The sequence below is a fragment of the Cylas formicarius genome, unplaced genomic scaffold (genome assembly GCF_029955315.1).
Source record: "Cylas formicarius isolate icCylForm1 unplaced genomic scaffold, icCylForm1.1 PGA_scaffold_6__28_contigs__length_40554024, whole genome shotgun sequence".
NCBI classification, from domain to species: Eukaryota; Metazoa; Arthropoda; class Insecta; order Coleoptera; family Brentidae; genus Cylas; species Cylas formicarius.
This window is the reverse complement of record NW_026844347.1, coordinates 40,193,897-40,217,206: the sequence shown is the minus strand read 5'-3', so window position 1 is coordinate 40,217,206 and position 23,310 is coordinate 40,193,897. Positions and strand designations below refer to the sequence as shown.

Genomic DNA, 23,310 nt, shown 5'->3' with positions numbered 1-23,310 from the left:
AATACTTTAAGTTCCAGTGTTATAAATTTGATAAAAAACACAATGGAAAATTTAGAATAAAAATGTAATTATGTATAGATATTCTTAGCTATGAATTTGCTGGGTATATTTAGTGTCATTGTGTTTTCTTAGTGTAATTTAATAAAATTATACCCCCCTTTTTTTTGAGAAAAAAGAAAGAAACAATAATTCTAGGATATTGGATTTTTATTTTACCGGGGCCACATTAAAAGAAACGTGTGTAATGAGGACAACATTTTGAGAATTTGAAACGCCTAGTATAAGATGTTCCCAGTTTTCGCCACGTTGTAAACACCCTGTACATTCCAGAAGTTACTACTCTAGATGAAACTGGTACCCAGGAAGCCGGCGGATTGCGTCCATAATTTCAGCTTTCTAAATACTCAAAATCTACCAATTACATTTGACAGATGTCGCTACTGTTCGATACAAGCTGGTATAATATTTTGATACACACTTTACACTTAAGAAAATGCCTTTTTCCTCAAATTAGCGTTTAAAACAGCATGCCTTCCATAAACATCAGTGGTTTTTAAGCGGTTCGTTTTGAGGTAACCAAAAAGTTATCAAAAACCAACGAAAGAAAGAAAGGATAAAAATAAGAAACAAAAAACGACCCCACTTATTCCATTCACACGAAGGCAATTTTTTATTTACGACCAGGGGAGTTAATTAGACTTCGACTTTGACGAATCGTATAATGACCCCCGTCCCCCTCCCGCCCTATCGATCCGGTCTCTACACGAAAGTGGTTTTCTTCCGCGTATCGAAAGGAAGTTTATTTACACGAATTATTTTATTGTGGGGGATTTTCCTTTGGTCTTTCTTGGCCGACTTTCGATGTAAAAAAAGTTCTTTCTGCCCCGAACTTAACCTAAACGACCACGGCGACCATTTTTTTTCGGTTCAGCGCGGAGGCGTAATATACAGGGTGGCGATGGAGGACCGCATCTATCAAAAAATGTTATGTTTAACTTTTTTTGGTTCTCGTAATGGTCGTCGTATAGCCTTGAACTTGAGGAAAATCACGCGTTTGCTGCGGTTAGCTTTGAATACCGATCGAATTCCCACTACGATGTCACTCGACACCCCATTCACTTAAATTATCAATGAGCGCGACCGGCGGACCCAATTTTAACGAAACCGGATTACGAATCGACTTACTGGGCGGACGATCAGCGACGAAACGTCTCGAATCAGGTGCGGGATGAGTCCACACGGGAGTTCGCGGTTTTGCGTGAAAATTGGGTAATTTTCGCGATACCGTGTCCGGACTGACCGTGAAACGGGGGCGACGATTGCCGCGACCCCTACCGGATAAACCGACAATCGATTTATCAATATTTCCCCATCCGCGTGGGATAGCGGCGGCGTTTCACGTCGAAAGCGGTTTATCCGTGCGATTTTATAAATAGGCGGATGCGCCGGGTTTGGGCCGCCAAGTAACATTGCTCATATCCTATATTATGCCTCATTTGTTATTTGTTTTAGAAATAAAAAAATGTTAAATACAAAAGCTATAGACAGGACCAAAACAAAAACGATTTAAAATTATTCATATACAGCGTGTTCCCTTTAAAAATATGTAATTTTGGTTTCCCAAATATTTACGTATTATTGAAAATTATTTTATGTCGTTTCTTTTAGTCTTATCTATAACTTTTGTAAATAACATTTCTCTATAAAACAAATATTAAACGGCATATTTTACTTTGACAATCTATTTGAACGCCCTGTATGTGAGTTAATCTTTGTAAAAAGCTTAATTCCGCGCCTTGGATAGTGTAAATTGTTATTTTATTATTCAAAACACAAGCAACATTTTTATTTAATTATGACAAGTTATTTAAAAAATAAAATAATAGGCGATTAAATTTAATTAAAATAATTAAATAAATAAATTAACTACTTGTTTATGCTTTAATTAATAATTAAGAGTTTGTGCATGTTCTATAATCAAATTAGGTGCGCTTACTATATTTGCATGTCAAACGGTATACAGGGTAGGAAAAAAATAAAATAATTATTTTAAATAAAAATGTTGCCATTTGAAAGACGACTTTCTAATATTCTATTATATATTATAACATATAATATGTATTATAATTAGTAATGGTTTGGTTAGTTTTTGCCACAGTATTAAAAAATATCGCAATAATAATAATGAATTTATTAATGTTTTTCTGACAAAATACTTAGTTGACCACGTTTTGATATTAGTCATTACTGTTTTAATAACACCTTTCCTATAAAATTGAAACTAGCTACCAACCTGAAGTTTTCTTAAACATTTAAGTTGTATATATCAAATCATATGTTTCACTTTGAAACTAATTATAATCTCAGACTGGTACCTTAATGCATTCTCATTTCCAGTGATATTAAATTTCAGATGAATTTTTGACCCGATATCTACCAAAATAGACATGTGTTGTATTTAAAAAAAGATGTGCTACACTAACTAACGCCTCTTGATACGTAATGTGTGCCAATTTTCATTAAAATATCTAAAATGTTATTACAGATATTAAAAAATATATATTTTATTATTGAAAACTTTACCACCATGCGAAGTTTTCATTTTAAACTCCCTAACTATTGACATTCAATTATAAAACACCCTTTATTACAAAATTACGAAATTGTAACAATTGTTTTGTCCACGAAAAGGCGGATGCGCCGGGAAATTTCGAAACACTGCGAAAATATTCTTATATTGTTGAAAACGTACAAACTTATAGGATTATTGTAAGTGGCATTCGATTGTACATAATTTTATTTAAAAATCCGTTGATTAGTACACACGCGACGCTCGAAACCAACCAGGTTTGGTAGAATTAAACACGCCCATTATTAAATGGGTTACATTGCCGTTGTTCGATGCGATTGATATTCCTCGCGAGGCACATGCATTCCGTCGTCCGTGACGCATCGGCACGGACCGGCGAATACGGTCGCAGTTAACTTGATTATCGAGTTGGCATACTCAAAATTTCCGACGATTGTGATCGTTTACTTTTGATAAGTTTTGATAGGTAGACATTAATTAATCATACATTTTATGGTTGGGATTGAAAATAAATAATTCTATGGATAATTATGGATATAATAATAATAATAACAATGATAATAACAATAATAATATTAATACATAAAAATGAATAAGCGCTTGATGTTGCCGGGAGCTACCTGTGAGAAGGGAATTTATAATAACAATAATAATAATAATAATAATAATAATAATAATGAAAATCATAATAATAGATTGATAATTCGATTTCTTGTCAATGTCTCTTTCGTGGAATTTTTTTCAGCTTTTTGTTGTTCTACCAAGCCATTTTATGGGCCACCGGGTTGTTGTATGAGTGGAATAATTTAAAATCGTCGATAAGAAGGTGCTTAATGGGTATTGTGCGGTTCCTAATTGTCAAAATACTTCGAGAAATGCCCGAGAGTAGCAAAATGCGATACGAATACGACTTAAGTCTTACTAAATTTAAGTTGCCCAGCGTACTTTAGTAATCATATTTTTATCAACCCAAGTGTTTAATCTAAAACACATATATTATTTCGAAAATTCCAAAGTGCTTTCTTAGGTTAGAATTTTTTTTCCGTATTGGTAAATGGCCACCTGGATCTTCCGATTTTACAAAGATTGACTATTTTTTGTAAGACTTTGTTAAAGGCTGCGTGTATAAAACGGCCTTCACAACAAAATAGTACTCGCAGCAGAGGGTAATGGAAGCCTTTCAACGTGTTATTGAAAATAATTTTAAATTATTTCTTTTGGTCTCATCAATAAATTTCGTATTACCAAGTAAGAATGTAATTCGGAAAAATCAGTGTGGTTTTTACGCAGCTGAAAAGAAAAAAAAAACATATGAACACAAAATCGAAAAAATCCATATTGAAATCGTTATTTCGGGGGCTGTCAAGACGCGATGACGTCATTGGTTATTACGTCGCTCTGCATGGTCTCAGAAAAAACTTATTTTCTCGAAAACCATTTACTATTTTCAAAAAATTCTTGAACCAGGACGCGCGGAAAATCCAAGGCATCTCTACTTCAAAAAATGATTGTACTATATACAAGGTGTGTCGTTTATGGGCCAAAATTCTAAAAGATAATAAAAATTTCTACTTCTAAATATCTTGATGACATTACTCGCTTTATGATTGTCTCTTCTATCTCCAGCTTATATCTTATTGGTACTGCACTATTAGACATTCAGTTTTCTCTGTTGATATTGCCATATTATATTCTTTTGCGGTTTTATTAAATATGTGTAACATTCTTTGTAGGCTGTCTTCACTATTAGATACCAGTACCGCATCGTCCGCGTAACACGGAATCGTGATATTCGTGTCTCCTATTTTGTATCCTGTTAAGCTTCTTATCTTTTCTATCATTTTGTCCATAATCAGGTTAAATAGCTTAAGCTGCCTTCTTGCCTTATTCCTGTGTTTACCTTTATTTCTTCAGATACCTTTCCCTCAGCTTTTATTTTAGTGGAGCAGTTGTAATTGAGTTTTTCTATTATTCTTCTTATTTAAGGAGATACATTTTTTTCTTTAAGTCATTAAGTCGTATTTTATCAAACTCTTTTGTTAGGTCCACGGAACACATGAAAATAATGTTGTTGTAATCTATTGACTTTTCCACTAACTGGAGAATTATATTCGCCACAACAATTTCCGTGTTAAAGCCCTATTCGGTTCCAATCCGCTCGGATTCGCACGTCCGATGCGCCCTCTTTTCTCAACAGCTAGAAGTACACCGTTGGGATATATGTCGCGGGTATCCTATCGAAACTACTTTCCGGAGACTTCGACGGCAGCGCAGGCGGGCAACCTCGCATTCATTCGTCGACCACGAGAGCGTCGCTTCGCGATCGTCAATTGTTTTGCGGGCGCGTGTGACATGTGAATCGTTGTTCGGTGATTTTTGTCGCGTCTCCACGAAAATACGTCGCCGCCATGGGACGACCGACGCTGCTGGCCGCTTGCCTCTTCGTGTTGTTGTCGCAACAGGTGAGACGACTGCAAAACGCTCCTAATTTGGTGCCGCGGGGTTGCGACTTTCACTTGTTGTGGTTACGTCACGCGTCGTTGTGCTAATAATGGCAATCGGGCTTTCGCCAGGCCTGAACGTGTGCGCAAATTCAAAACGATGTCTCGCGAGCGACGGGATCTCGACAGGGAGCTTTTTTTTTGGTCTGTGACCCCCGAGTCGGAGACCAAAAAAGTCTGACTTGGGGTCACAGACCAGACGCACGAAACGATCTTACGTAAACCGTTGGTCCATTGGGTTTTAGCGATTCTCAAAAGCAACCATCAATAACAATGATTTTCCGAGTTGTATATATCGATATTTTTCGAATCCTTGGTTAAAATAAAGGTCAATTTCTTAAGAAATTTCTATTCGAATTTAGCATAGTTTAGATAGAAATTGAGGTTGTGTGTTTTTTTTTTTCATATTTTGATTGCTCCAAAATTGTGTTGTGATGCTACTGATCCACATGTTGCAACGAAAATTTAACCACAGACTACTCTAGATATAAAGATATACTACTCCAGATATACGAATAAAACCTATTGCTAACAATACAGGTTTAATAGAACTTCCGAATTTATATTTAAAGAAACATTTAATGGTTAGTTATCTACCTTGATTGAAAATACGTAATTACAAGAATAAATAATTAAAGATTATAGGCTAAATAACCAAGATAACAAATTCGAATAAATAAATCTATAAAAAAAAGTTAACAGCAATAAAGAAATATCAAAATAATTATTAATTAAATTAAAAATGTAATTGGCTATAACATTACAATCTTTTTTTGGCCCATTAAGGTATAAACAAATGACGTTTCTGTTTGTTTTTGTTATTTCTTTTAAAAAGTTCGTGGTTGTCAAGTTTTTTGTTAGTATATATTTTATTTGTATTTTAAATAAGTTATATAGTTTTTTGGATAACCTATAAACTTTAGTTATCTATTTTTGTTATTAGGTATTTTCAATCAAATTAGATAATTAATTATTAAAAAATCCTGAAGTTTGATTAAATCTATTAAATTGTGTAGTATAGGGTCAATTTTTTTCGAAATTTCCACGTATTAATGGACACCCTGTACTGTTAGCAATTGGTTTTATTCGTATATCTGGAGTATTATACCTTTGAGAGAAGTAGTATCGTGCCTAAATAAATTTTTCGCTAGAACAAGGCATAAGTCATCCGTCTGCTATTTCCGTCGGGTGCGTTGATCACCTTTACCGAGAATTTTAACAACAATCACGCCCCACGTAATGGCTAAGAGCGGAATATCGGAAAGCGGTGACGTTTTTCACTTGGCGCAACAGTGGTTCCTGCTTTGTCCACAGACCACAGATAAAAGCGAAAACAGGTATTCCACCGGAATAGAAACAAATCTCCGCTACTGTGCTGCCAATGCGGCTAAATTCCGTCGCCAAAATATGAATTTGGGCACTTTTACCGGGTATCTTGGTTTATTATTAAAGATGTCATCAACAACATTATCACGGCCTTCTCGATTCTTGAGATACGCGGCAACACCTACGTGGTAGAATCTGGTTTCGTAGTTTGTTTTTAACTTGTTCTAACCGTTTATTAGTTATGAAGCAAACCTATTTTGTTTAAATGCAGTTTCTTGTATATTATTAATAGTGGAGAATTTAAAAAAAGTCAATAAATGTAGTGACTTTTAAACTCACCGTATAGACAATTAGTTCCTCATGAGAAGAAAAAGATATTGTCCCTATCAAAGCAAAATTGGATTAACTGGAAAAGAAGCTAGAAGAAGATGAAAGCAATATAAATATGTCATGCCACTCTGCATAGTTGTAACATGGGATTTAAGTACCGCAAAATAGACAAAATGCAAGTAGTAATGGAATCACACATTATGAACTTGGAGATTTAACGTTCACATTTTCACGAAATTATATACATTCGCATGACAATTGTTTCGACAACACCGTGTCTTTATTAAATGTCACATTTGATAAAGACAATGTTGCTCCTAGTTTAAGTGCGAGTGTTATGAATTTACAGTACATTATAAAAATTGAAGACTCCTACATTTCTATACAAAACAACATATTGGGAACGGCCACTTTCGATAGGACCTCATTGTTTAAGTATAAATCGATTAGCAGTTCGGCTAAAAGAAACCGAAAGTCGAAAGCTGGGGCGGGACTAGTTTTTCTCGCTAATTTGTCATTCTTATCCGTTTACACTAATTACCGACGAACCTGTATACACGAGTCGGCCATTTGCGAAGTGTCAAGGTAAGCCGATTTACATTCTACACGTCCGAGTTCAACATTTATGGGACAGGATAGCGCGGACAGGCAAATATCATCGACGTTCTTTAGAAAGTTTTCCACCGACACACACTTTTCGCTTCGAAATATAAGAGATTTATGTGGCGTCATTTTCTAAAAAATACCAGTTTCGTCAGCATTAAAAATGTCGTCAGCAAGGTACTTTTCAGCTAGTTTTGCGCATGCCTTCTCCAGCCAATCGTTAGTGACGTTTCTGTCGACATCACGGGCTTCGCCACTTATCTGTCCATAATTTCTACCATGTCTCTGTTTGAACTTCCTCAACCATCCTTCTGGGTCGCACCGGTATTCGGGGCAATGAGGCAGCGGACGCCGTGCGCGAGGCGGGGAGTTCTTGAAGCCTGGCCGAGGGACCGGGCCGCGGTGGGCTGGAGAGTTGCTCCGGGAATGAGGCACGCGAGGCTTATGATGGATGGGCCCGCCCTCCCTCGGACCAGGGAGCTGCTTAGACTACCAGAAGGGAGTGTAGAGCACTAACAGGGGACTAGACAGGACATTGCGGGCTTAGGAGGTATCTTTTCTTGTTAGGCATTGGAGACGCCTCGGAGTGCAGGTGGTGCATGGAAGGGGAGAAGACCCCGTGTCATTGGTATTGGGCTAACGGAGTTGCTGACCTTCTATAGGAGGGACGGCATTCTGGACTCCCTCTAGAGCGGCCTGGGGGCACAACGGGCCCATCTGGTGGCCTAAGTGCTTGGACGCCCGCGAGGGCGCCCCCCTTTAATACCAATACCATCCTTCCGAAGCCTTGAAATCGATAATGCCAAGCTGTTCAGCAAACTTTTCTGCTTTTAGTTTGACCATAGGTCCAGAGAGTGGTACATTTCTAAGACGATGCTGTTGAAACCGCTGCAACATTGCCCGATCCAAATCTTCAAATTTTAACTTTCTTAGTGTTTTACTAGAACTGCCTGCCGCTTCAGCCAAATTGATTGTTTTTTTGCACTTCCAAATCGTGGATACAGTCGACGGTTTAAGTCCGTATCGACGTCCCACATCACTTTTCTTTTCTCCCCGTTCTATCTCCCGAATTAAAGCAACTTTATCATCTAGATTAGAACTGATTGAAATAATGGTACCGACAGCGAAAAAGGCATTAACATAATCTCCTTATTACGAGAAAAACAGTAATGCACAGTAACGCAAATCCAAATTGATATAAATTAATGCAATATCGAATAATGAAATATTCGATGGATGTATAAATATCAGAAATATAAATTAAGAATAATATAGGTCCAAGGACAGAAGCTTGCGGTACGCCTGAAGAAACGGGGAGAAATTCAGAGCTTACGCTGTCAAGGGTCTCTCTGATATCTGTTAGCTAAGTAGTTTTCAAAAAATCGAGTAATATAAATGAAGAAGTGTCAGTGACAAAAAGATTAACAACCAGAAACTTGCAAAACGCCTTAGGGATTTGGCGCAGGGGTAATTTGAGTTATGGAAGATTCTCAAAGGCGTCGCATTTTTCGTCACTACTATGCACTGGGAGATATCAATTGAAGAAAAAAAAGCAAAGAAGAAAAGCTGACGATTTTGTGTGAGATGGGTCGAAATCGATGCTAAAAGTTAACCGAACCTCGAGAACAATCGTACCGAAGAGTTTTCCTTTCGTTCGGAAGGCAAATATTAAACACGTGACGTTGCGTTGCCGCGCCTACATTTTTAACCGTGCTCAAGGTTCCGAAACATTCCATTGTATTCCCAGCGACTGAGTATACGCCGTAGCGCTGTTGTTTGATATTTTCAACTATATTAATTTTTTTAGGTTATAAAAATTGAGGTTATTTGATGTTGTTGCTTTTGCATATTATGTACAGGGTGTTTTCTAATTGAATGTCGATAATAAAGGGGGCGATATGACCATACGAGGGCAGCGCCAAAATTTCCCGGCCTGAATATAAAAGAAACAAAGCAGAGTAACAATTTTTTATTATTTTTCAATATAATCCTCCTTAACTTCAATGTACTTATTACATCTCTTCATTAACAACTCAATCTCCTTAAAAAAATATTCTTTTAGTTTGTCTGCAAAACAGCCTCTCTATCCTTATCAAATTTATCAAAAGAATTCCTTCACAATCCCAAAAGATCGTGTCCATCACCTTTTTTGTTGACTGACAGACTCTGAATTTTCTTGGAGGTGCTTCACCCTTATGACGCCACTCCATTGATTCTTTTTTCGATAGAGGGTCATAATAGAGAACCATAGTTTCATCTCCCGTCACAATAGTTCCTATCGCAGGTTTCGGTTCCGACACACAGAGTTCCAAAAACGTCGATCACTCAATACCACCTCTTCTACAATCGCAACAATATCTCCCGTTATGACCTCCACTGGTCGATCAGTTCTTGAATCATCAGGCTAGGAAATTTTGGCGCTAACCTCGTACGTCCTAAACAGGATCGTGAAGTTTTCAAAAATAAAGTATATTTTTTCTGTAATACTAAATGCATGGTCATAACAATATCGTTAATATCATGCATTTTTTGTTAATATTAAAATATCTTTTAGTTTTTAGTAACCAACTTGTGTCCTTCAGGGAAAAAGCATCATTTTTACTTTTACAGTTTTAATGAAATAACATAACATCCTAACAACAAGATAAATAGCAAAAGATTTGTTTCTTTGAAAAAATGTTGAATACAGAAACTTCACCTTCAACACTTTTCATCGTATTAAATTCTAAAAGGAAGATATTTTTAACATTTTAGTCGAAACATTAACGATAAAACTCTTTCCCGTTGATATCAATGGACCAAAATGACTGTAAAATATGGCAAAAGAAATAATGGAAATAATGGCCATTGTTCCTTTTTTCTGTACGTTGCAAACGGTAAACTATGTTTTTCGTTTGTTTTGTTTACTATTAGTCTTTTTTGCACCATTTAGTTGAAGAAGTTGAAGAAAAAATTGAAAACATTACGGTTATTTCCCTTGAATTTCTAATGTTTGTTCTCGATCGCTAACCAGAACTGATCAAATAGGTTCGAATCGGGTGATTTAGTTGCTAAAAGTGCGCCTCCTTTTTTAATATTAACTATTCGGACACGCACTTTAAATCGAGAGAAAGAGAAAACGTATAGTTACGTATGATTGCGTAAAATTTCTGCCTACACGTTCCGAGGTTTGACATATATTTCGCGATTTCCTCCCTACCCACCACCCCTTTATCCACGACGATGTCACTGCAAACCATTTCTTTTTCGAGACCCCTTAAAGCGATGAAGGGGCAAAGCACACTTGCGCCATAAGACTTAGCCTGATGTCGCGTAGAATGCATAAAAACCATTTAGACACTTAGTAGCTACGATAGTGAGAAATGCATCAGTTTAAAATCGATCGAGGTGGATTTGGGAGCACTTTAAAATTACGTAATAGCAACGGTTTTCCTAATAGTTCTTCCTAATAATTCTTCATTGATAAAAGCAATAATTTATACTTGCACAAGTATGCTACTTCAAGATTTCATGGTTATACCGTGACCAGAAATATAGTGCTTTTATAACCGACCCCGTGATTAACTTTGCCCACTGTTCTATTTCATTATATTTCCACATAGTATCATTATTAACGTACAAAATATTAATAATAGTAAGGTAAAATAATTTATTTTTTTATTATTATTAGGCTATCGCCATACCATAGGAGCACCAAAGCTCCTACTTTTTGCCAGTTTCTTAACGATCCTGTTTGCTTCTTCGGAGTAGTTAAGTAAGTAAGTAGAGAAGATATTCAAAAAACTATTGGCTGTGATTCCACCAACAATTTCGACGATGGCAATGATTTTTTTCGAAATTTTGTTGACTCCGTCAGTTGACATAGATTAAACAAAAACAATTAAAAAAAAATGACGTTATTCCAGAGAAGTCTAAGATTTACCACGGAAATCAAAAGAAAAAATTAATATCCAGGTGATATTTCAAATTTTTATTCGTCCAACACAAATTCGTGTCACGTTTTCTTTTTATATTTTTAATAAAAGATATAGTTTAATTATGCTTTTTAAATATATAAATTAATTTAATTAATTAATCAATAAATCATACGAATCGGTTATAAAATCATCGAGTCTGGCGAATTTTCGCCACACCTGGCAACGTTGTACTGACTGCGGTTACGGTTCATTGCAGTTTCAACGCTTTCTCGCTATTTAGCATATCGAACATACGCGTAGCATGAAATTAAACCTATCGCGAACGTGCCATTTGGTTTCGGGGGTGAAAAATCCATTAGAAAATGATATTTTATATCATAATTCATTAAAATTTGGCATAACTGAATTAATCACATTACGTAATTGCGTTATTTAATAAATGGCTCGCGTAACTGTTTTCAAGATACAGGGTGTACAAATTTTGTAATATTTATTATTTCGTTTGTGATTTTGCGAAAATTCGAGAACGAACGCGATTTCCAGTGGCGTGTACCTGGATTTTTGACAAAAAACATAATTTTTTTTGCAGATATCGGTGTGTTTTCGAAAAGAATTCGGTTGAAATTTTCATATAATTTTTTTTGGAAGAATGCCTTTTGTATAGGGCGCCCGCAAACTAAACTCGAAAAATTTGAAAAAAAAATCAAAAAGTCGGCGCCGCTGATATTAGTTGCCAACATTTTCCGATAGGATGCTCTCCAGAAAGCCACCGCACTTTATAATTTTAATTTAGTTAGCCGATGTTCAGGTTATTTATTACAGTGAATCTTGTGCATTTTTGTAGCCATGTTTATATGGAAAAATATTCTTTTATTTTTATCTTATATTATTCAAACGTATGTATAATTGTTGATTCTAAAATGTAATTTAACGTTTAGCTACAGTACCATATTTCAAAACTCGAAAACTACAGTTATTAAGCGAATTAAACACTAAGATATAGGCGCACATCGAAGGAATCCGTGGCTGGTGAGTACAAGTCTCCCTGTAGATTTTAAACACCTTTAAAATACTTAAAATTTACAACCTCGTAGAATGTATTAACCACAAGAAATTTCAAATACGTATTTTTAAAAGTGAGCGAGACATTTTTGTTAATAGAAAAAAATTAATTAAATTCGACGCTGTTCCGCTTCACCCCATATGCACATACCTGTCAAAGTATAACGGAGCTTTTCATATCTTTCATTTTTTTCGGCACTGAGGTGGCTTTTACTTGATGAAAATCTATTTAACACAAATTAAATTACAACAAAAAATGTTCAGATTTTTAGTTTGTTCAGACCAAAATTATTTTGAATTTAATGGACAATTTTATATTGCTGAAGAAGGATTACTTGTGAGAAACCCACTTAGTCCACTACTTGCAGAAATTTTCATGGACAATTTAGAAAATATCATACATAAAGATCATCTAAGTAAAGTATTTATCTAGATACGTAGATGATGTTTGACTTTAACTAAACTACAGAACAAGTTAGATTTTTCCATTTACCATAAACCCTCACACAATAATACATAATACTCAAATCATCCTTACACACACAAAATGTCTGCCTTTCGTGCTTTTATCAACAGACTACTTAATGGACCACTTTCTACAAAATATTTTGAGAAAAATCAGTTTCAAATAACTCTGAACTCTATCTATCTCATATTAAACACCGCTTGCTTTGAAAACTGAAAGCACAATAGGACATTTTCTAAAAAACATTTAAGAAAACGCACATAAAAGGGCGTATAAGAATAAAAGTTCAGAAATACACAACTTTGACAATAATTTTGATATTTTACATCATCATTCGAAAAGCAAAAAACTAAATTTATCACTTTTTGTTCTTGTTTGTTCCTTTCGTATTTTTTTATCATAAATATTTTGAATTCTCCCTCGAAAACATACTGTTGGTTAGAGTCGAAAGTTCAACGAACTTTTTTCGTTTTTCAGGCGTCTAGTCAGCTAATCGACTCAGATTTCAATCCACAAGTGTCAGCCACCTGCAAAGCGGATCACACGATGCACATCAGGGTCAGCTTTAACCAGTCCTTTTACGGTATCATCCACGCGAGGGATTACAGGACTTCGGCTTGCATGAACCTGGGAGACGGGGGCCAATCCGTCACCCTCAACGTCAGCCTGCTGGCGCCCCCTGGATCCGCAGAGTACTGCGGCTTGCTCATCAATAACGTGAGTCGAATTCTATGGGACGAAATAATCCGCAGCGTTTTTCAATTAAGGCGAGAAGGTTTGGTTCCAGATTCTCGGATTTTAATAAATCTGTAAATATTAATTTGTTTAGAAAATTTCCATCCTCAGGTTTTCATCAAAATTTCTTCCTATCTTAGTCTTCCTTGTGACACTGTTTCGGTCCTCAAATTGTTCAATTACTTTTTTCATTGTATTTATTAAATGTACTCTTCTACCCGGATATATTTATCTATATTTTCTTTTATACCCTGCAATATTATGTCCCTTTGAATAATATAATCTCATTATTTGGCTTTTTTCTTCCTCACCATAACCCATTTGAAATATCTTAAGTTGTTTAAGTTACGCTACAGATCTTAAGCTTTGCTTAGTTGTCAAAATTAGAACATCGTTAAAACAATTGCAAACATGAAAGCAGATTTGACCATTTTTAAGCAATAGGGCTAGGGCTGGAAGAAATGCCAATTCAATATTTAGTAGATTTGGAATGTGGGGATGTGCAGGGCAATTATCTAAGAGAAGTAATATTTTCCTCCCCTTTAATTCTACATCCCATTTCCGTATCTCCTCTTGAAAAATTTGCGATGTCATCCATGCAGACTTGTTTGTCTTGTAAGTGACCTGCAAATGCTTAATGTTCTTAAAACATCGTGCGTTAGTTGATTTTCCAATCACGACTAGCTTTCTTTTTTCTCCCCCACTCATATTGGTAGCTACTAACACTGTTATGCGTTCTTTAGAAGGTTTTCCACCCTCACACTTTTCGCTTCGAAATTTAAGAGTTTTACCTGGCGTCATTGTGTAAAAAATACCAGTTTCGTCAGCATTAAAAATGTAGTCAGCAGGTCCAGAGAGTAATACATTTTTAAGACGTTGCTGTTGGAACCGCTGCAACATTGCCGGATCAAAATCTTCAAATTTTGGCTTTCTTAGTTTTTTACTAGAACTGCCTGCCGCTGCAGCGTGAATAATTTTTTCTTTGCACGTCCAAGTCCTGGATACAGTCGACGGTGTAAGTCCGTATCGCCGTCCCTCATCACTTTTCTTTTTTCTCCACGTTCTATCGCCCGAATTAAGCAACTTTCGGCCTAAATTCCTTACTTTGTTACCTGATGTGCCCTTTTTTCTTGCGGTACAGAGAATGAGAAATTCGTTATACAGAGTATGGTTTTGAAATCAGGCAAAAAGTTCTACGATTTAAGCTAATAATATATATGGAATTACATTTTTAAAAAAATGTTTCTGTCATTTTGACAGCTTGCGAAGGTCGTTTTGTATTTACTATTTTTTTCTATCTTTTAAAGTTAACCCTGTAGGTAGGTGTCAAAATATAACGAATAATTCAGTACATATAGGACCGACGTTGCTTGTTTGTTCGATGTTTATTGTAATCAGGCGTTCGGTGCCAAGGTTTTTTTGCGCCAAATGTGTGGCAACCGGAAGACGATATGCTAATCCGCATGCTGAGCGCGTAGGATCAATGCCGTAGATGAAAAAAAATTATATTTTTAGCTATTCGCGATCTGCGCTCTTTAACAATCCTCACTACCCACGTTCACGGGTGAGAATTTCAATACACAAAATCGACAAATCTGAGGAAGGAAATAGACTCCTCTACCAATATATCGCCACCGGTTGTGCAAAAATGACCGAATTTCGCAAATAAAGCTGTATCAATCGCAACTAGAACAATTTATGTGAAAAATCGGAACCATCTTTGGTCAAAACAAAAAGAAGTAAATGACCAATAGGACTAGAAGGAACGCAAAAGCTATAAAGGTCACGAAACAAGACAAAACTGAATAGTTACGACGTCATCAACATGCTTCAGAAACTGATATATTTTATTAACCCATTTTGCGTTAATGCACCACCGATTCTATGATTTTTCCACATCCGGGAAACATTTTTGCACATCCATTTAGAAATTTTATTATTATCACTACTAAAGGACATAAAATCGTAGAAATCGCTAATTTATGTGTAAAGGAAAGATCTTATATATGACTTCAAAAATTAACAAAAGCGGTACATAAATATGGAATTAGAGGCGGCTATGGACGAGATCGTGACGGATGAGGACAATAACAATGAAAGTTGCATTCCATTCCTTGTAAATTTATGCGAAAAATAACGTGAAAACCTTGACCGACGATGAAGATATGAACGATAACATAAATCTACAAGAGTTTAGGGAACCAACTGATATAGTTGGAACTTTCGTGTTACATACACCGAATGACACAGCTGTCGTTCAACAGTCCTGTAATTCGTCAACTACTGAATCTGAATGGGACTCATCAGATGATGAAACCCTGGAATTCCACGTATTCTTTCTGCAAACGACAGGCTTGCTTCCACTGTCAATGGAGGAAAGATTGAGTACACTCACACACCTATATCCGATGAATTTAGATCATGTGAGAAAGTATTGGGTTGTTCGGAAAGTCATTTCGTTTTTTTTTTGGAGAACATGAAAGACAGTTTTCGTATAATGAATAAATATTTTATTAAATTATATATTGGCCATTCTGGTCCAACACCTTTTGCCATCTTTCTGGCAGTAACATAATTCCCCTCTCATAAAAGTTTTGGTCCTTGCTGGCAAAAAACTGGTTCAGGTGGTTTTTGACATCTTCATTTGAAGTAAAGGTTTTGCCATCCAAAAAATTTTGCAGGGACCGGAACAAATAGTAGTCGGAAGGCGCCAGATCTGGAGAATATGGTAAATGTTGCAGTACGTCCCATTCAAGCTGTAAAAGTTTTTGGCGAGTGACCAAACTTGTGTGAGGTCTCGCATTATCCTGGTGGAACACTACACCCTTCCTGGAGATCAATTCGGGCCTCTTCTCTTTAAGTGAATCATTCAATTTGTCCAGTTGATGACAATAGACTTCTGAATTAATCGTTGTATTGTCCGGCAAAAGCTCAAAAAAAACGATTCCTTTGACATCCCACCAAACGGAGAGCATCACCTTTTTTTGGTGAATGTTGGCTTTTGACACGCTTTGAGCCGGTTCATCTTTTCTGCTCCATAACCTCTTGCGTTTAACATTGTTGTATACAACCCATTTTTCGTCCCCAGTAATAATCCGCTTCAAAAATGGATCATTTTCTTGACGTTTGAGGAGCGAATCACACACGTCAACGCGACGACACAAATTTCGCTCCGTAAGGACATGGGGCACCCACACATCGAGCTTCGAGGTTAAGCCCTTGCCTTTCAAATGGCCATAAACAGTCGAATTCGACAAATTTAATCTCTCACCGGTCTCTCGTGTGGTTATTCGCCGATTTGCATCAACTAATGCCTTTATCGCATCTTTGTCAGCTTCGACCGGCCTTCCAGACCGTGGTGCATCTTCGACATCAAAATTGCCGGATCGAAATTTTGCAAACCAGTTCTGGCACTGGCGTACTGTTAACACGCCTTCTCCATACACATCCGTCAATTTTTTTCCCGCTTGGACAGCATTTTTACCATTTCTGAAGTAAAAAAGTAAAATATGACGAAAATGCTGCTTATTGCTCTCCATATTTAAAAGGGCACCAACCAAAAACTACTGCGTACAATTAATAGAACTTTTTCACACACAAGCCTCGCAATATCAGCTCTCAAGACATATAATGGTTATGCGGCTTAAGTGTGAAGTTGGTTTCGAAAAAACGTAATTAAGTCCTCTGACGGGAAAAAACGAAATGACTTTCCGAACAACCTTATAATAAATTTTTTACGTATTTTGATGACCAGGTGATTGATTTGATTTTAAAAATTCCGGTAAAATATACTCAAGACAATACCCGCCATAAATTCTCGTTGTCAAAAAATGAATCTGTTTCCGAATTAGGGGGGAATCTACTAAATCTATCACATCCATAGGCGGAACACTGGGTATAAAAGATATAAAAGATCCTGAAAATTTCGGTTTTTGCGGGTAAAATATTAAAAGTAATTGAAAAATTGTAAAAGGTGTGATAATTTCGTTCGAGCAGTATCGCAAACCGTGCCGAGAGGTGCAATCATACGGGGCGCGCGAGATATTCGGAAAAATATCATTGGAAATCACTATTATTGGTGCAAAATTTTATATCCGTCATTTGGCCAGACTTTGAAGTTCGGCCCGACACGTTTTACACTATACAGGGTGCACGCACAATAAAATCGAGATAGAAAGACAAAGGGCTCTTCAAAAAAATCGAACTTTCCCACAAAATTAGATGCAGAGGGAGCACCAATTACTAAGCGAGTGCAGTTAGACAATCTCTCGCGCATTTTTTACTGTTATTGCGGGCTGGTCGATCGAAATTAATAACGAACAGTCGAATCGAAGTCCTCGCTTCGCTGAACGACATAACGACCGGTCGAATCAGCGAGGAATATACCGTCGGCCGACCATGTTTATTGTTTTTTTTTTCTGTTCGCCGAGTTTAATGGGCCTCCCGGAGGGAAGATCGCGTGTTTTCTTTTTCGCGTCTGAGACTCGCGTGCGTACGAAGCCTCGCCATAAACCGTAAAGTTACGGGAACGATTTATTAAACAATCGGCACTTTTCGGACGTTAAAAATAAGATGAGCGTCTGGCGTCGACGGAAAATCGGTTGCATCACTAGTAAATCCAACGTCACGAGATAAGATCTTGGGATAAAGACACGGTGTTGTCAAAACAATTGTCATGTGAAAATATATAATTTCGTGAAAATCTGAAGTTTTAGTTCTTATTCAGTTCAGTTTCTGAAAAACCCACTAGGAGGACATTTTTCTTCGGTTGCAGCGCACTCAGGAAAAATCGCTGCCCGTAGCCGTCAGGGTGCACAAAACTCTCGAACTAGCGGACGATAAGTTCTACGTCATCACTTGCGGAAAGGCGGGGCCGAGGAACCAGTCGTCACCCGTCTCCCTCAACCTGCTGGACGGTAGCAGGAAGGTCACCAGGGCAGTCTACAGCAACCCCTATACGCTGAGGATCGAGACGGGCAAAATGGACGCTTCCAATGGGTTCCGAGTGAAGAACTGCTTCGCTTTCAACAAGATTAACACGTCGGTCCCGTTGGTCGACGACAGAGGGTGCCCTTCGAACGGCGAAGGTATCGGCAAATTCGTTTACGACGACTCCTTGGGCATCGCGGACGCCAAACTGAGGTCCATGTTCAAGTTCCCGGAAAGCTCGGAGGTATTCCTCCAGGTGGGAACGTTAGAGGTCGTTGTGTTCGCGCTCGCGATCAAGCGTGTCGTTTTTCCCGCAGTGTGACGTCGCCTTCTGCAAGGGAGCCTGTCCGAGACCGTCCTGCAACGGTGACGTGTCCAACTACGTCACTCCCAGTACGGAAGAGGGTACCGTGATAGCCGGCAACACCGTATTCGTGTTGGATCCGGGTAAGCATGTTAAGCGTCTCTGTTTGCTAATCCTGCAGGAGTGTCTTGGACGTAGGCGGTCAACTATCACGGTAGTCTTTTTCGTGTTTGACGTCTTCGTCTGCTGCATTTCGTTTGTCGAGGAAGCGTCTAGTTACTTTCGAAAATTTAATGTCGAAAAAAAAAACGTTTTTTTTTTTTGTCTGTCTGTTCTCTGTTCTCCGTATGCTGGTCCGGGATTTTTCGACGATAACTTCCGAACAGTTCGAGACGCTTCAAATTGTGTGCCTTTTCGACAGTCCACCAGGGACGTAAGATATTTAAAAGTGGCGGCGATGGAACAGTGGCGGCCATTTTTTTTCGTTTTTCTACCGTTTTTTCGACATTGCTATAAGTGTCCGAAATTAAAAGCCATCGGCTTCAAATATGGCACACGTATGAAGTTTGGTTCCGTGACGGGACCTATTGAAATCGGGGGAGCTGGGGGGGTCGGGAAGTATTTTAAAAAAATTGGAAACAGCATTTGCAGGGGCCTAAGAAAAAAAATCGTTTCTCGAAAACGGTTTACGCGGTCGAAAAAATGTTTGAACGTGAAGATCCAGAAGATTCGGCTCCATTGCATTTTATTCTTGAAAATTTTTCAAAAATGTACAGGGTGCACCGTAAATTCAAAAAAACTGAAAAATGGTTCACCCTATTATTGAAAATTAGCTATAACTGAAAGACGGTGCTTCGGTAGTCAGTTCGTTATACATGGCGATATAGCTCGCATAAACAGCTTGAACTTTTGTATTTAAGGTTTTCACTTGTTGTACAGGGTGTTCAAGATATTAGGCGCTATATTCAAAAATTAACAAGTGTCTTAAATTTACAGCTATCGACTTCAGATTTGGCTGAAGCGTAGAAGTCCACACGCGCATTTCAGCTGTTGAAAAATGACTTACTCAAATCTTGCAAAGTATTTTTTTTTAATTTTTGAAAATGTTTTTTGGTATATTTTGACTTCCAGAAAAAAAATATTTTCTCGAAAACTATTAACCCGATCGGGAAAATTTGTGAACCGAAAAATGCGGGAGATCCGGGACCATCACTTTTATTTCGGGCATTTTTCCATTATATACAGGGTGTTTCAATTATAGGCAAAAATCTAAAAGACCTTGAAAATCGCCATTTAATTGTTAGCCGTAAATCAAATTTCGTGGAAAATATGGCCAATTGGTTTAAACAGTGATATAGGCCACATCGAGAGCTACAATTTTTGTATTTACAGTTTTCGTCTATCACATACGTTGTTCGAGATATTTGAAATGATCCAAATGGAAATCGCCCTCATTTAGACGGGATGACGTCATTTTTTATTATAGTTTTTAATTGTATGTGAGAACCAAAACATTTTGAAGACTTTTACAGTTTTAATGAAATAACGATTGTTATTAAAAAAAAAATCTAATCACTATTAATAATTTTTAACAAAGTTTTCTGCTAATTAATTAAAAAGAACCTTTTTGGAAAAATGTAGAACATAGAAATTAGATAAGTTGTTGGAAGAGTTTACGTACTTCGTATACGTGCTCCAATTTTTTGAAGTATTTTAATAAAACAAATAAATATTTAATAATAATAAATAATATTTCTCTGCATGTTATCATAAAAATAAATTTCTTTAGAATAATTTTTATTTTAAGAAAAATCAGTGGTGTACCATTAATGTCTGTCAAAATAGACAGGTGAAATTCTCTAAAGCGGTACTACAGATTTTCTTTTTAAAATGGTCCCAAAATTTCCACTTCTAATTATTGACATTTAATTAAAAAAGACCCTGTATATAGACAAGCAGTAATAGGTTCTTATTATCGGTGTAAGGTTACGTAAATCCAATTGGTCATTAATCATGAATTTAGGTTTTCGTGATTTAGTTTTATTGTTAAGAGAGATTTTTTGATTTTTTTTTTGCTAGTTTCTCCTATGTATCTCTCTATCTCTCTCTATTGCCTATAGCAACAAAAATACTTTTCTGTTTTTCTACCTATTCTAAATGAGCTTGTTACCTCGTAACTTCTATAAGGTCTCATATCACCATGGCGACCCTAAGGACGTGTTTGCACCAGTACTGCTCCAGCCTGGCCCTCCTTTACCACCTTTTCATTTAGTTTCCTCCACCTTACCTTGGAGGTAACTAAATAAACTAAATAGACTACAGTCTATCAACCACCAAATGACCCGTTGTTGTCGTTCCAACCCTGAGTATCACTCGAACATCCTTTTCGTCAGGTGAGGCACCTTTGGTACAAGAACTTTGTGATGAAGAACGTGCCGGACCTGGCTGGTTGCTCTGGCTGTGCATCGCCCTCGGAGTGCTCTTCCTCATAATGCTCATCATCAACATCTTTCTGTGTTCGGCAATGACTTGCGCGTGTACGCGCACTGAGATCATCGAGAAGGAACCGAGCATCATCGAAGATTACGATCCTTATAGGAGCTGGCACGGAAGCCAATACGGTTCAAGGTAAGCTTAAGAAATCGTATATAAATTCCTGAATTAACGCTTCACATTTTACAGTTTTTTGTTTTGCGGCTTCCACTAGATTAGATAATAATCAACAATGATCCCTTTGGCTTATCCTGCACTTACCCGAAACTGCGTGGAATTTTACACTGTACCTGCTTATACCCCGTGAAAATGGAATATCATGTATAGCTTAAGTAAAATATCAACAGAATAAAAAAGCAGTATCAGCCTAAAATTGAAAATATGCTATGCAGGGGACGAATCGAATATTTCAAATTCTGAAATTTATAATCCAAAAAATCACCATTATGGGTAAAGAAAAATATTATTGCTTCGGCCTCTCAGGTTACCAGATATAGCCCCACTTGATTTCTACTTGTGGGATTATTTAAAGGAAAGGTACTGTAATACTTTTTACAAAAAATTTAAAAAAACAAAAGAAAGTGAGAAAAACCATCTTATCCTACGTGGAACGATCACTTGAATCGAAATAATCCAATCCCTTAGTATTCCAAAATAGTCGTAATTTAATTTCGAATCCCTAACGCAGGTACTCGCTGAACGGGGCCCCTCCAAACCCTAAGGGCTACACTTCAGGGGGTTCGACGATGAACTCCGCTCGGTCAGTGTCGTCGCACAGCGATCACTACGCCATCGTGCACTCCAGACCGGGAAGCAGGGGCTACGGGAAGCAGAGAGGACCTTCTTCCCACGTAGGCAGCCATTACAGCGGCAAGTGATTACACCCAAAAGCGCGTCGTGAAGAAAATATCTAGTCGTAAGTTTTTTCTATCGCAAAAATTCGAAAAAAAATTAATACGAGGCTCCCCTCCCCCCATTAATATACTATCCTTTGTAAATAATAATCGAGACGTCGCTTCACATCAAATGGAAGTTTCGATATTAATTTAACTTTTAAGGTTTGTGTTATTTATAAAAAATGTTTTCTGCGTTTTTTTTTTCAATCTCGATGTTGTTCGAACCGTAACTGTCAAACTTATTTAAAAAAAAAGCTGTACAAAAAGAACTGATAATATTGTAAATAAAGATTTTTAAAACATCGCCTTCAGTTTTATGCTTCCCGTCAACGACACGTATACTGTGGTCCGAACATAACCTAGAATAGTTTTTACGTGCTTAAAACTGATGATTAAAAATGTAATTAAAGTCCATTACTTTTTTTTAGTTCATTGCTAAGACATTCGGATCGTTTGCTATAGAATAACAAAATTTTTTGGTTTTGGTTCTCTTTCTTCTTTCTAAATATAATTAAAAAATAACTGTATACATCATTTGCATCATTAAAAAATAGTCAATATTTTGCCTGATGATACTTGGAACTAGCCTCAGCATTCACTCGATCTTTGAGTAAGGTCTGAGAGCTTTAAGATTGTATTGTAACATTTGGAAGACTATTTAGCACAATAAATATGTAGGGATGTCCCCCAAGTGGTTTAGTGGATACAAAAGAATTATAATGGAAATTGACTAAAAAAGTTAGCAATATGAAAGGGATATTACAAAAAATGAATGAAATTCATTTTCCAAAAAATACGTGCAATATTTTTTGCCTGGTGACATTTGGAACCTGGTGTTGTTGGGACCATGAATTTTCAGCTTCAATAAAGCTTTCATCCGAGCCTTGAGGGACATCTGAAAGCTTTAAGGTTATGTTGTAACATTTGGAAGACTATTTAGTAAATTGTAAATTTAAAAAAATAGTCTCTCTTCTCTTGCCAAGACCTTTGGAAAGGTTTCCTACAATTTTAGCCTTAAGAAGGCCTTTATCCATAGTTTTGGTTAGTTTTGTCATCTGAAAGTTTTAACGCTCTGCCGTGACATTTCATCATATTATATTATCGTTTAAATATTCATTATTATTACTAAAATACGAGCCACGTGAGGAGGTCATAAGA

General features: G+C 36.9%; 2 protein-coding genes across 2 annotated transcripts in view; one reads left to right on the top strand and one right to left on the bottom strand.

Annotated features, from left to right (window-relative positions):
- LOC132703226 (synapsin) overlaps positions 1 to 1,470 on the bottom strand; it is a 32,788-nt gene extending 31,318 nt beyond the window's left edge. Inside the window, exon 1 of the mRNA XM_060672352.1 lies at positions 1,186 to 1,470. Coding sequence (XP_060528335.1) covers positions 1,186 to 1,470 — 285 coding nt within the window. The remainder of the gene's footprint in view (positions 1 to 1,185) is intronic.
- Positions 1,471 to 4,851: 3,381 nt separating this feature from the next.
- LOC132703927 (uncharacterized) lies at positions 4,852 to 22,450 on the top strand. The gene is made up of 6 exons (XM_060673464.1): positions 4,852 to 5,052; positions 13,273 to 13,512; positions 18,305 to 18,715; positions 18,777 to 18,906; positions 21,157 to 21,391; positions 21,945 to 22,450. The coding sequence occupies exons 1-6, from the start codon at positions 4,999 to 5,001 to the stop codon at positions 22,132 to 22,134; spliced, it is 1,260 nt and encodes a 419-aa protein (XP_060529447.1). The 5' UTR covers positions 4,852 to 4,998; the 3' UTR covers positions 22,135 to 22,450.
- The last annotated feature ends 860 nt before the right edge of the window (positions 22,451 to 23,310 follow it).

Bases quoted from the DNA above. Each gene is read 5' to 3' on its own strand.
- LOC132703927 (XM_060673464.1), top strand. From the start codon at position 4,999: ATGGGACGACCGACGCTGCTGGCCGCTTGCCTCTTCGTGTTGTTGTCG. The intron at 5,053-13,272 runs GTGAGACGACTG...TTCGTTTTTCAG, and splicing joins TCGTGTTGTTGTCGCAACAG to GCGTCTAGTCAGCTAATCGA. The intron at 13,513-18,304 runs GTGAGTCGAATT...CTTCGGTTGCAG, and splicing joins GCGGCTTGCTCATCAATAAC to CGCACTCAGGAAAAATCGCT.